Raw genomic sequence first — 14727 nt, forward strand, 5'->3', positions numbered from 1 at the left:
AAAGTTTTGAAAAGTGTGTTGTTGAACATTATTTTAAAACAAGAACAAAATATAAACATGAATATATTTTTTAAAAAACGACATTATATATATATATATATATATATATATATATATATATATATATATATATATGTATAACTAAACATTCTTTATGACTCTCTTGTATTATTTATGTATAACTAATTTTAAAATGCATGGAGAGAATGAAGTGCGTTTGAGTGTCTGTGCACATTTAAGGGTTCTGCATTCACACAATGTACAATTTTGTAAACTCAAGCTTGAATTTAGTTATTTTAATAAAGGAAACCAACAAAATATGTGCCAGTGAACCATTTTAGCTGACTGGTGACGAATAAAATGGGTCAGCAATTAAACTTTGTAACTAAACATTTTAGCAGCATTTTGGTAGACTTTAAAATTTCTCAGCATTGTTTTCTTACAAAGGTCAAGATTTCACCTATGATGCCTTCATAGATTGTATATAAATAATATGAACAAATACAATGAATAAAAAGTTACAACTAGCATATCAGAGAACTCCCCATAAACTTATGTTTTTGTATAACTAACAATTTTTTCAAAGGGTTTACAGATCACCCAGATTATGCTACATTAAGACAAAGCCTTGGAAATTAGAAAAGAGACTTCAACTGAAATTAAATGCTTATTTAGGTGACAAGAATGATCAATTTTATCTTCCCTACCAAATCACTGTATGTGTCTTTTGATTTAAAAAGTAATAAAAGTGTATAGTCCAACTTAAATGCTTTTACCCCTGACCATTGTTTAACCTATACTCTTTTTCTATTGCTTATTATTATGTTTAATGCACTTGCAATAATTAAAAGATACTGAGAACCACTGAGAATATCCTGCCACCTAGTGTTCAAAAAACAAAAGGTACATAAATGCAAAATATAAATCTATTTATTTTTCTTATTCACTTCATCAAAAATGTCCCATGTTACATTAGTCATGATTAAAGATTATACAAGTACCAAATCAATAAGGAAAAATAATCAAGGTTGGTAAAGCCAGCTTGACTAGTCTTCCAGTATATAGTTGGGATTCACCACCAAGAACGGATCCTCCTCCAGGACAGGCTCGTCTCCATCCTCACTGATCTTTTTCAGCCCTGTTTTAGTCAGCTCTATGATGATATGATCCTTAAAAGAAAGAGGCATTTTACACTTCTTCAGTTCAAGTAAACAACGCCTTGTCAAGCTGAAGACTAATAAAACAGTAATAATGAGTAATAATGCATACTGACATAATGGATGAGTCTGTACAGCACTCTTTCAATGAGGTTCTTCTTAGCGACGAGTTCAGCTTCTGAATCAATTTCACTCTCCATTTCTTTCAGGTACCAGTTAATGAGTTCACTTTTCTTCAGAGAGGACTCCTCATCCACTAAAAACACAAATCTCCGTCATATCAATGACACATTCAGATATATAACAGATTAGACATGCTTATTTCATCCTTCAGTTTATGCTCACTTTCAATACATCTACACAGTCTGGTGTCTTCAATGCTTTGAGATGAATCCAAATTAATTAATCCAAAATGAGTGCTAAATGAGAAAGTTGGTTGTTCTGTCACTTTTTTGCATTGCACAGTAGAATTGCACAGTAATTCATGGTTTAAATAGCAGTTAATGTTAATAATAATAATAATAATAATAATAATAATAATAATAAATAATAAGTAATGACATCAGAGAAATAAACAGTTTAATAATCAGTGACTGTTGCACATCAAACAACTACTAAGTCGCAATGGGAAAATAAAATGAACACTGTCTGAGATATTATTGTAATGGAAAAAAAATCAGGACTTGCGTTGTTCCATCTTTTGCATGTGCAGCACCAGCAGGTTGGAGACTCTCTTGTATTCTGCAAATGACATTCTGATAGCAGGTTTGGTTATCGCTGGCTTCTCCTGCTTTTCTGGCTCATCAGTGTCCATGGCCTCCACCGGATGACCGTTCACGTCACCTCCATTTTGACCTTCTGTCTCTTTACCAAACAGCTCATTTTGATCTGTGGAAGCACAAGTGAAATCAGTCATTTCATTCAAGTTCCTTCTACACCGCATGACCTCTGCTGTTAGATTTTATTGATGACATTGCTGAACATGAAGAAATAACAGGTAATGACTGTTAAATGGATGGAAGTGATACATTCATAAAAAAAATAGAGTGGAAAAAAGTATTTAACAGCAAGTGGCATTTGCAAACAAACAGTTTTTTTTTACTGTTAAGAGTAGAGAGTCATTATACTGGAGATATTTGACAAATGGTCCTATATCACAAAAAGGAAATTAATAGCATAAAAGATAGTCATCTCACCATTCACATTGTTGTCATCCTGCTCCTGGTCAAAATTGATGTCGGGTGAGTCGACACGAATGATGGACTTATTCAGGAGTCTAAACGCTTCCTTCACATGTTTGGGTTGAACCTTTCCAAAGGAAGAGAACATATTTCAAACTCTACATAAGTGGCGTCTGATGCATATTGATATATGAAGAATCATTTTATGGGACAAGCACTGACAAGTCTAGTCAAGTTTATTTATATAGCACTCTATAAAATACAGATTTCAAAGCAGATTTACAGTGATAAAAAAAGAAACTTCAGTGATGCAAATTAATAAATTCTGCTGTAAAGCAGTTCTATAAAGACAATATTAAACAGTCATTATTCAGTTAAAATCAGTTTAGTGTTGATTAAGTTCAGTTCAATAACTGTAAATTTAATCAATTATGGAATGAATTCAACTATAAATCAGCTGTGGAGAAAACAGTGATATCATCCACTGTTTTTACAAAAGGTTGAAATGTGGCTTTTAAAAGAAAGATTGGAATCAAAGAGCACATGCAGGCTCCTAACTGATGATGAAGACTTGACAGAGCAGCCATCAAGTGTTAAAAAATGTTTTTTTGTTTTCAAAATTTTAGTAGTAGGAAAGTTTTTATATAGACTATGCATCCTGTTAGAAACTGGAGGTGAACATCATCAGTATCTCAGTGAAAACTAGCACCATGTTTTGTAATGAGATCTCCCCAAGGGTAGTATGTACAGGGTGAAAAGCAATGGTGCATTACTCCACACTGAACTTGTGATTGATATGACATCTCTTCATTTACTGCTATAAATTGATATAATTGAACCATGCCAATGTGATTCCACTAATGCAAACATAACTTTTGAGCCTATTCAAAATAATGTTGTGATAATATCAAACGCAGCACCATTAGTCCAGTAACACTAAAAGTAATTTGAGACTCTAATGAGAGCAATCTCAGTACTATGATACGGTCTAAATCCTGACAGACCTCGTCTGAGCAGTAGAGTCTGGCCATGGCCTCAGACAGACGCAGCATGCTCTCCAGCTGCCTCACTGTGATTCGCCAGGCTGATTTGGTGGTTCCTCCTCCATCCCGCTGCCGCAGACGCTTGTACTGGTCCACCACGAACTCCTGAGCCTCTGAGGTTATCTACAGATGCAGGGTTATGAGGGGAACTATCATTTACTCAAACATTAAATATAAATAATACAATTAAAAAGGAACAGTTTAACCAAAAATAGTCATTTTAATGTAATTCCAAACTCATGACTTTCTTCAGATTGTCTAGCTATTTGAGATCTACAGCGGAGGACTAGATTTCACTGAATGGAAACCTGAATAAACTATAGTGTCTTGCCTTTGGTTGAAACTGGCGGGCGAACAGTATGTATCTCTGGATTTCATCAGTACTGTAAACTCTTTCTACAGACTCAACGTTCCTGGCATGAAGATCTACAATCCGACGGGCGATGGCGTAGTCTGTAACCTGGTAGAAAAAAAATAAAAAATAAATAAATAAGTCATTTTTGAAGTGCTTTACACATGTACAGTACTGTACAAAAATTTCGGGTCGATAAGATTTTTTTTTTTAATGTTTGCAAAAGAAGTCTCTTATGCTCAACAAGGCTGCATTTATTTGATCAAAAATACAGTAAATATTGTGGCAATATTGAAAAATAAAACTAAAATAGCTTTTCTTTTTGAATACAATTTAAAATATAATTTATTCCTGTGATCAAAGCTGAATTTTCAGCATCATTACTCCAGACTTCAGTGTCACATGATCCTTCAGAAATCATTCTAATATGATCATTTGTTGCTCAAGAAACATTTCTCATTCTTATATAATCAATTGTGCTGCTTAATATTTTTGTGGAAACAATGATACTTTTCTTCATGATTCTTTGACGAAAAGAACAGCATTTATTTGAAATAGAAATCTTTCAATAAAAGTATAGATTTAATATTATATATATATATATATATATATATATATATATATATATATATATATATATATATATATATATATATATATATATATATATATATATATATATATATATATATATATATATATAACAACATCTAACATATTTCATCTGACCTCATTGCATTCATCCACCAGTATGAAGAAAAGATCAAATCTGGACATGATAGGTGCTGACATGTTGACATTCTGTTTTAGAGACTTGGCACGGTTATATCTGCCATCTATGGGGTTGGCAGCAGCCAGGATGGATGTGCGAGCATTCAGAGTGGCCTTGAACACACATAAAGGGTTAGATAAGGTGGATTACAGATTAAACAGACAATGCTTTTTGACAATAGACATGCCCGACAGAGGAACGCATACCTTAACGCCCGCCTTTGTGATGGAGATGGTCTGCTGCTCCATGGCTTCATGGATGGCCACCTGGTCCTTAAGGTCCATCTTATCAAATTCATCAATACAACAAACCCCCTATAAACAAGACATTAAATAGTATTAGATTTTCTGAAGACAAATATGATTGCTAGCTTTTTCTGGGAGGTTGTCTGATCATTGTTACAGAGTGCTGCAGGGATGATGCATTTTTGAAGGCCAAAATCTAGAAATGAATCAGCATTTTATAACTTCAGGTTCAATCATCCTGAAGCCAAATGCCTGAAATAAAGTCTGTGCTGAATAAAAGCTCAAGATATTTTCACAGATTTTATACTATGATATAAAATACATCAGTAATACACTCCTGAATATTTTTTTAAACTATAACTTCTTGAAAAAAGTGGTTAAAGTTTTAGCCACAAGTTGGCTAAAAGGGACTACAGAGGTTGTTGGGGACATTAAACGTCTCATTAAACTACTCAAAGTATCAGGAATAATGCTTTTTAAATAAAGACTGAAAGAGTTTTGGAAGCTTAATGGTGGTGACACTGAAGTCATGTGACCATAGTGTCATTTGTATATAGCCTACGTTGTGAAATTTGTGATAATTTGTGAAGATTATCATAATGAACATGTAAGAATCATTTTTTGTTGGTCACAGAGCTCATTTTCTGCAATAATCCAAAAGCCAAATGGAAAAATCCTATTGGATTTTTGTTGAGTGAACCAGGGTTATGCTAATTTCTGTGTTGGCCAACAAAAATATGTCATCACTGCAGCGCTCTATTCTGCTAAGATGTTAGAGGTGGTTGCTTACTGGTCAAACCAGCCATCCTCCAAGTATAAACAATAGGAATTAATTTAAAATGGGCAAATATACATTATCAGCCAACATGAGGGCTCCTGCTTCAATGACAAACTCATGCGACTCCTCGTCTTTGACCACAGCAGCAGTCAGACCAGCGGCACTGCTGGCTTTACCACTGGTGTACACTGCTCTGGGGGCAAAGTCCTCCACATGCCTGAGGGAAAAAACACAAATACATCCCCATCCAGCCATTAGACACGCCAATGATCTATATTTTAGGTTGAAACGGTCAGAGAAAGTGTTTCTCACACATCATATTTACTTGAGGAACTGGCTCTTAGATGTACTCGGGTCTCCAACTATACACACGTTGATGTCGCCACGTAAAGACGTCCCCTCCATGGTCGTCTTGGCAACACCACCAAATAACATCAGCAGAATCCCACGTTTAATTTCATCATTACCTGAAAAACAAAGCCAAAAGTGATTAAGAAAGCCATCTAGCAGATGGCAGTTCAACACAAAAACACATGGAAAGTAGAGATAACTCTGAAAATGAAGTAGAAGTGAGCAAGGAAATCAATTTAACTTGATACTAAGTGCCTCAACCTCTTAATACTCCCATTCACCTTATTTTGAACTTAAGAGTAGGTATGGCCATTTGTAACCATCATCCACTTACAGTTATTTTAGCTGTACAAAAATCTGTTACACTGCTTGATAATGCAAACTGGTATTTGTCATCATACTTTAATTTATAATGTAATCATGAACTCTGGTTTGTAGCTCAACCGGTTTTAGTGTTCACTGCACTTTATTTACCTATAGTCGCCAATGAATCAGAAGTCTCGCACTCACAGAAAATGTGAATATGGTGAAAACCTATGGTGAATACAAAACCTATAACCACTGAACAACACTGATCAATGACTGAAATGACTGGCAAGCACCATGAATGGTTGGGAAGAGACTTGTGCAGAGGTTGTGGTAGAGATTCTTGTCTTGGCTCATCTCAAACACTTTCTCCCATTCCTGCACAGTCATCTGGTTCTTCACGCTCTCAGCCGTCTGATCCTCCTGACGAAGCTCCTTCCCTCCAAACTAAAAACATTGCAATAAACATGGAATCTCTCACAAAACTGACAAGTGATATACAGTAGCTGGAAGGTTTAAAGAAAACAACAAAAATATTAATATGGCTGCCAAAGTTAAAGAAATGCGAGAATAAATTTGTGGTTTTAATTTAGCTAAAACCTAAATCAGAAAATAAAGTCTGAGTAAATAATTTTGGATAACTGGGTAACAGAACATTACGGAAGAGGATTAGGGCCAAGCAATAATAAAAAAATAAAACTCGAGATTAAAGTTGTTAAATTTCGAGAAAAAAGTCGAGATAAAATGTTGAGAATAAACATTCAATTATGAGAAAAAAGTCGTTAAATTACGAATTTGTTCTCATAATTTAAAGACTTTTTTCTCGTAATTTAATGACTTTATTCTCAACATTTTATCTCAACTTTTTTTTTGAAATTTAACTACATTTTTCTCAATTTAACGAATTTGTTCTCGTAATTTAAAGACTTTTTTCTCGTAATTTAATGACTTTAATCTTGAGATGGTTTTATTTTTGTATTATTGCTTGGCCCTAATCCTCTTATGTAGAACATCGTCGTGTTATCAGGTGAAAAATTATACCAGTCCTAGTAAAAGGTCTTCAGTAATGAGTCGCCTCTTAATATTTTTGCCAAATTTTACATATTGCTACTTTAGCATACTTTTTGGCAACAGTAAAGTGTGTCCACGCTCCTTATCAAAGTTATGTGCAACAAATAGACACTGTTTCTATCACTGCATTTTGGAAAATCTATTTTATTAGCTATTTTTACTGAACATTTTCAGTTGTTGAAATTGTGCATCACTATACAGTGAGGAAAATAAGTATTTGAACACCCTGTTATGTTGCAAGTTCTCCATGGAGGGGTCTGAAATTGTCATCGTAGGTGCATGTCCACTGTGAGAGACATAATAAAAATAAAAAAAAACCCAGAAATCACAATGTATGATTTTTTAACTATTTATTTATATGATACAACTGCAAATAAGTATTTGAACACCTGTCTATCAGCTAGAATTCTGACCCTCAAAGACCTGTTAGTCTGCCTTTAAAATGTCCACCTCCACTCCATTTATTATCCTAAATTAGATGCACCTGTTTGAAGTCGTTATCTGCATAAAAACACCTGTCCATCCCATACAATCAGTAAGAATCCAACTACTAACATGGCCAAGACCAAAGAGCTGTCCAAAGACACTAGAGACAAAATTGTACACCTCCACAAGGCTGGAAAGGGCTACGGGAAAATTGCCAAGCAGCTTGGTGAAAAAAGGTCCACTGTTGGAGCAATCATTAGAAAATGGAAGAAGCTAAACATGACTGTCAATCTCCCTCGGACTGAGGCTCCATGTAAGATTCCACCTCGTGGGGTCTCAATGATCCTAAGAAAGGTGAGAAATCAGCCCAGAACTACATGGGAGGAGCTGGTCAATGACCTGAAAAGAGCTGGGACCACCGTTTCCAAGGTTACTGTTGGTAATACACGAAGACGTCATGGTTTGAAATCATGCATGGCACGGAAGGTTCCCCTGCTTAAACCAGCGCATTTGGATGATCCAAAGGAGTCATGGGAGAAAGTCATGTGGTCAGATGAGACCAAAATAGAACCTTTTGGTCATAATTCCACTAAACGTGTTTGGAGGAAGAATGATGAGTACCATCCCAAGAACACCAGCCCTACTGTGAAGCATGGGGGTGGTAGCATCATGCTTTGGGGGTGTTTTTCTGCACATGGGACAGGGCGACTGCACTGCATTAAGAAGAGGATGACTGGGGCCATGTATTGCGAGATTTTGGGGAATAACCTCCTTCCCTCAGTTAGAGCATTGAAGATGGGTCGAGGCTGGGTCTTCCAACATAACAATGATCCGAAGCACACAGCCAGGATAACCAAGGAGTGGCTCTGTAAGAAGCATATCAAGGTCCTGGCATGGCCTAGCCAGTCTCCAGACCTAAACCCAATAGAGAATCTTTGGAGGGAGCTCAAACTCCGTGTTTCTCAGCGACAGGCCAGAAATCTGACTGATCTAGAGAAGATCTGTGTGGAGGAGTGGGCCAAAAATCCCTCCTGCAGTGTGTGCAAACCTGGTGAAAAACTACAGGAAACGTTTGACCTCTGTAATTGCAAACAAAGGCTACTTTACCAAATATTAACATTGATTTTCTCAGGTGTTCAAATACTTATTTGCAGCTGTATCATACAAATAAATAGTTTAAAAATCATACATTGTGATTTCTGGATTTTTTTTTTTAGATTATGTCTCTCACAGTGGACATGCACCTACGATGACAACTTCAGACCCCTCCATGATTTCTAAGTGGGAGAACTTGCAAAATAGCAGGGTGTTCAAATACTCATTTTCCTCACTGTATAATGACCTTTAATTAATGACATTAGGGCTGTAGCAGGTGGACTGCTGTGGACTAATGAATTACATTTTTCTTTATTTTTACTTAATTTACTAGAAGCCCTTGACTTTGAAATGAAAAAAAAAAAAAATTGAATTTAAGCTAAATGTGGGATTTATAATGTTAATGACCCCCTCAAAATTCAGAATTCATGTTTTTTTTTAAATCAGTTGGTAGCAAATGTTTTGTGAAGACAATATACACTATGAGCCAAAACATTATGACTAGTTACAGGTGAAGAGAATATTGTTGATCATTTCCTAACAAGGCCACATATTACGGTCTGGGTAGATTAGATGGTAAGCAGACAACTGACTCTTATAATCAACATGTTGGATACAGGAGAAATGGGCAGGAATAAATAACTGGGCGACTTTGACAAGGGCTAGATTGTTATGGCAAGGCGACTGGTTCAGAGAATCTCTGAAAGGCCAAGGCTTGTGTATTGCTCCCAGTCAGCAGTGGTGAATTTACCACCAGTGGTCCGAGGAGGGACAAACCACAAACCGGTGACAGGGTGTTGGGCACCCAAGGGTCATCGAAGGCAAATCCTGTCTGGCCCAAGCCAACAGAAGGTCTATTGTGGCACAAGTCACACAAAATTTTAATGATGGTTATGGGAAGAATGAGTTACAACACACAATTCAGTGTGATGCTCTGGGCAATGTTCTGCTGGAATGGGAAACCCTGGGTCCAGCAATTCATGCACATGCAAATTTCACACGTGCCACATTCAGGTACACCCCTTCATGACAATGGTGTTCCCTGGTGGAAGTGGCCTCTTTCAGCAGGATAATGCACCCTGTCACACTGCACACATGGTTTGAGGAACATGATGAAGAGTTTGAGGTGTTGCCCTGACCTCCAAATTCCCCAGATCTCAAGCCAACTGAGCATCTGTGAGATGCTGGACCAGCATGTTCAATCCACAGCATCTCCACCTCACAATCTACAGGACTTGAAGGATCTGCTGCTAACGTCTTTGTGCCAGATACCACAGGACCCATTCATATTAGGCAGGTGGTCATAATGTTTTGGTTCATCGATGTATACAAAGGAATGCATATCTGCTACAATTTGTGCAGTGATAAACGGCTCTTACCCGTGGATTTGTTGGGGCCACATGGTTAGCCAGGAAGGCCAGTCTGTAGGAGAGTTCTCTGACTCCCAAAGCCTTCAGCCCCTGAATGCCATCAGCCTCAAAGCCCTCCTTCCCCGTCACCCTGCTGCTGGTTTCTGCTCGCGTTCCTAGAAAGATGAGAAGAAATATTCCAATATGACTGAAAATAATAAACAAATGTACATGTGGGCAAATGGCTTCCCTTTGTTTTGTTTTTTCATTTTTTCATACAGTAAAGACAAACCAATCAATTTTAGACATACTCTATACATTTTATAAAATCTGTATTGCAATAATAGAAAAATAGAACAGAACCAGCAAGTGCCATGGCAGACACATCAGGCACAACAATCAGTGTGCCGGTGAAGTCACAGCGATCTCCTGCTTGTGCGGTTTCCACGGCCTCCGCCCTCAGAATCACCTCCACACTGCGGGGAATGGAGCCTCTCGGCAGCTCTGCCTGCGTCTCCTGGATGCGCACCTGAAGAAGTCAAACAGGTTCAGGACAAACTTCCCATATATCAAGGGTAGCACACCAGCCCATTTAGAACAAATAGATAATCAATGAAGATTATAATGTACCATTCAGTATTTACACTGACAAATTATACATAAATTTACAGGTGAAAAGGCTAACGAGGACTTGCAAATATGGCATATGAGAATGTCTAGAAAATTAAACTTAACCATTTAACTCCTTCCCACCAGCGTTTTTGAAAAAAAAAAAAAAAGTTGCCAGCTCCAGAATTTTTGATCATTTTTTCACAAAATCTTCATAGCCCCCAGAATATTTTGTTGTATGAATATCTAAACATGCAATATATCAGAATGACAGACACTCTGCTTTTAAAAAGGCAGGGGAAAGAGTTAATACAACTATTCAGAATTTGCACAAGCACAAATGTGCATATAGCATTTAAATTTGTATTTAAAAGTGATATTGACTTTTTTGTGATCAGCAACTCAGTTGTATACATTTTTTTTAGATTTTCTAAAAGTTGATTAACAAAATATTTAAACTATTTAAAAAAAAAAAATCACCATGAAATCAAAATGGACATTCTTGGTTTTTTTTTATAAATGATTTATCTGTGCACTTTTTTTTTTTTTTTAATAAATCATGCACCCTCATAATTTAGCAAAATAACTTCATGCATGCAAATATGCTTGGTCCCACTTTATATTAAGTGGCCTTAACTACTATGTAGTTACACTTAAATTAATCATTTGATACAATGCACTTATTGTGTACATACATGTTTTTACATTTTACTTATATTTTAAAAACACCTGCATGTAATTACAGCTGTAATTAATTTCTGCAAGTACATTTATTATACACTGTTGATCCATCCCTTACACCTTACCCCTACCCTTAAACCTACCCATACCACCAAACCTGTCCCTAACCTTACCCGTATCCACTTCAATAGCAGAAAAAGTGTTTTGCAATTCAATATGAACCCAATAAGTACATTGTACTTATTTTATTTTTTGATTTAAGTACATAGTAGTTAAGGCCACTTAATATAAAGTGGGACCATATGCTTTGTTTCCTGTAAAATAAAAAACAATATCAGCAGCATCACTTAAGAAAAATGTAAAATTGAGACTTATAAAACATGGCATTCTGCTGGATTTGCTTCAAAGAAAACAGCCATTAAAAACTGCTAACTTAAGCTTTATAATTAACTAAAAGTTCTCATTCTTTTATGTTGGTTGTTTGCTGAAAGTTTAGAAGCTGCAACTGCAAAATTGTAAAAGTTGTATATTCTTACTTTCTGGAAGTCAACAAAGCGTGACTTGTTTGTGTCGAGCATGAAGCGGCGGCGGTTGGCACACACAGGGTTCTTGCAGATAGTCGGCTGTGTGTATTTGAACTGCTGCTCCACATCTTTGATGACAGACTGACAGTCCAGACAGAGAAAGGTGCCGCTGACCAGCTCTGGATGCACGGGGTGGGTTCGCACCACCTGACCACTGATGCGTAACAGAGTGCCGATGCGGGCGGTGGAGAGCTCACGGATCCTGGAAGGAAAACAGAGCAAGTGATGTTACTCATGTCACATGCAAAGAAGTAAGCCAATCATAACAGAAGCGATTTACAGAACATACAGATGTATATTTTGCTATATTACTGTAAGGGTCAAAAATTTAAGAGGGTGTAAAATTTAATTGAAATAAAAAAGATGCAAATGATAGAAATATATGGAACTAAGCATGACATTTATTTAAAAGTTCAAATCCGACAAAAGAGAAATACTTACTTTTGCCTAGATGGAAATTCTGAAAAAGCCACATAAAACTCTTTGGATGGTGGAATATTTCCATGATCTCGGGCAAAGTGGCGAACTGCTCTGCAGAGAAACGGGTAAACCCTGAAAAAACACATTAAGACAGATAATGTGAACGTAATATAAAATGCTGTAAAATTATGACTTATTCATTCAACAAATTACCATTCTCTGTAACACAGAAAAGTTTTTATATATTTGATTTAAATAAACATGGGCAAACATTTGCAGATATTCCCAACCAACCAAAGAAATTTTAAATATATGAAATTAAGAATGGATAAGGCAGTCTGCACTCAAAAAGTACCATCATGTACTACCATGATTATACCATGGTATGAGACAATAAGTGCTTATATATGGTAATATCTGACATCACTGTCACATGGTACTGCCACATTATTTTTTGTATAGGGTTAAAGTTCTAAATAATTGAATGCATGTATTTTTGCATAGGCCTATCTAATGAATGTCTAATTTGCATATCAATGGTTTTTGTGGATAAATAATATTGTAATAAGACAGCTGTTGTTGCTGTTCACCTGTAATATTCCTCCTGAATGGTGGTGGCGAGCTGCTGGTTGTAGTGCTCGATGTTACTGAAGCTCACGGTCAGCGTGTTTCTCTCAGGTCTGATCAGCTCTTGCGCGTCAGACAGGTACAAAGCATCGCCGTTTTTATCCTGAAACCTGATCAATCAGACATATTTTATAAGTTAAGTTCATTTAGCTCTTCATATAAAAGTACTGCAACCAACTGCACTCACTCTTCCAAGAACTCCAGAAATAACTTCTGACACTTCTCGGACAGCTCATCGCGCACTTGCACGCCCGCGGGCGCAGCTTCAGGTCCGGGCTCCATCAGGCACGCGCTCAGCTGACACACACCTGTACCAGGTAATGAGCCGCCCAATCATATACATGCGCCATGACGTCGACTAAACGACGTGCCATGCATGGATATTCATAGCGAATATCCTCTGTAGTACAGACATCTGTCCTCCTACAGGGGGCGTTAGTCGGTTTCAGAATACATTAGCCTAAATATGCATCGACGTCACTTTCCCGCCAAAACGCGCTCCCTCAGCTGGACTGAGTGGCAAAAGAACCTGCTACGACTGGATTTAATAGAAGATAAAGCGAGGAAAACTAACGAATTAAAATAAAGGTTGGGCTCGAAAGTGTTCCTTACAACTTGTCAAATAAACCTAATCCATGGATATTGACATGCAGCCAGGAATCGTGTTTCCTGACATTTCATTTTATGTGCCTGATTTCAACGCCGGGGAAATACAGTAAATCTGCCTGTGAATATTTTACAATATACTATAGGTAGGTTTAAATCCTCGTAATATACATCGTCATATTGTCCAGCCCTAAAACATAGTAGATAGTTTTTGTCAGTGTTTATTTAAAAACACCCAGTTATGCAGAATATAAGATGGAAAATATTTAATTGATGAGTTATCAACATAATATATAACAATACAATATGATTTTACCTCAAAATCTAACAATTTGACACAAAATGATAACTGCAAATCCATGTTTCTCTGCCTGGAGTCCAGCTGTTTCTGAATTGCAGTGATCCATTTGCTTCTTTTTCTGTTGCTTCCTGCAGTAGTGTTTAAATATATACCTCAGGTTTTGTGTCAAAGCTATTTGTACAGTCAATCACAAAGCTCTTTCCCGTTGTTTAAAATGTTTTGTGTGTTTTTCGCGGCATTCACGCTGAAAACCAATGCTGCCGCTCAGTCTTTTGCCACTCGTGACCGCAGTTGTAACGGTCGACGGTGACGTCACGCGCATACCCTCTATAGGCCTACTTATCTGTAACTTCCATAACTTTTACTTTACTTTTTTTCTCTACGAAGCTTCATAAAAACATTTCGTTCGTCATTTTTAACAGAAGAAATCAAAAAAACGTCCAATTCGTGAAGAATCGTTAGTTTACACATTTCACTGAACGATTTATTTGCGAACGAGTTAACTCACTGATTCGTCAGAGCGAGTCTCCAGTTAACTCAATTAATTGGTAGGATAAAGTTTAAGAATATATAATAGTGCATTTTACCCATTTTTCTAACTTCTGTGACTCTTTTTTTGCTCCCCTTAAAAAAAAAAAATTATTTGCCAGCAAACGTGCTGCTGAAAGACAAATGAGTTGAAGCTTAAGGAATCATTTAAACAGGTTTAAACATGATTCACTAAAAATTTCTGACTCAAAAAATGATTCGTTGACGTATTGCTATTTTGCTGT

At 36.6% G+C, this 14727-nt stretch overlaps 1 protein-coding gene across 1 annotated transcript; it reads right to left on the bottom strand.

Annotated features, from left to right (window-relative positions):
* Positions 1-972: 972 nt before the first annotated feature.
* On the bottom strand, positions 973-13339 carry mcm6l (MCM6 minichromosome maintenance deficient 6, like). Its single transcript, XM_067362588.1, has 17 exons — positions 13235-13339; positions 13011-13157; positions 12442-12552; positions 11953-12202; positions 10490-10655; positions 10157-10302; positions 6482-6632; positions 5854-5995; positions 5604-5745; positions 4712-4819; positions 4463-4618; positions 3713-3841; positions 3343-3504; positions 2361-2465; positions 1845-2019; positions 1274-1413; positions 973-1169 (listed from the first exon to the last, which is right to left on the bottom strand). The coding sequence occupies exons 1-17, from the start codon at positions 13327-13329 to the stop codon at positions 1047-1049; spliced, it is 2448 nt and encodes an 815-aa protein (XP_067218689.1). The 5' UTR covers positions 13330-13339; the 3' UTR covers positions 973-1046.
* Between the last annotated feature and the right edge of the window lie 1388 nt (positions 13340-14727).

The sequence above is a fragment of the Chanodichthys erythropterus genome, chromosome 16, assembly GCF_024489055.1.
Source record: "Chanodichthys erythropterus isolate Z2021 chromosome 16, ASM2448905v1, whole genome shotgun sequence".
In the NCBI taxonomy this organism is placed as follows: Eukaryota; Metazoa; Chordata; class Actinopteri; order Cypriniformes; family Xenocyprididae; genus Chanodichthys; species Chanodichthys erythropterus.

Coding starts and splice junctions, on each gene's coding strand:
- mcm6l (XM_067362588.1), bottom strand. CDS start 13,329: ATGGAGCCCGGACCTGAAGCTGCGCCCGCGGGCGTGCAAGTGCGCGAT. Junction 12,553..13,010: donor ATTCAGGAGGAATATTACAG/GTGAACAGCAAC, acceptor GTGTTTTTTCAG/GGTTTACCCGTTTCTCTGCA. Junction 5,746..5,853: donor TCTAAGAGCCAGTTCCTCAA/GTAAATATGATG, acceptor TTTTTCCCTCAG/GCATGTGGAGGACTTTGCCC.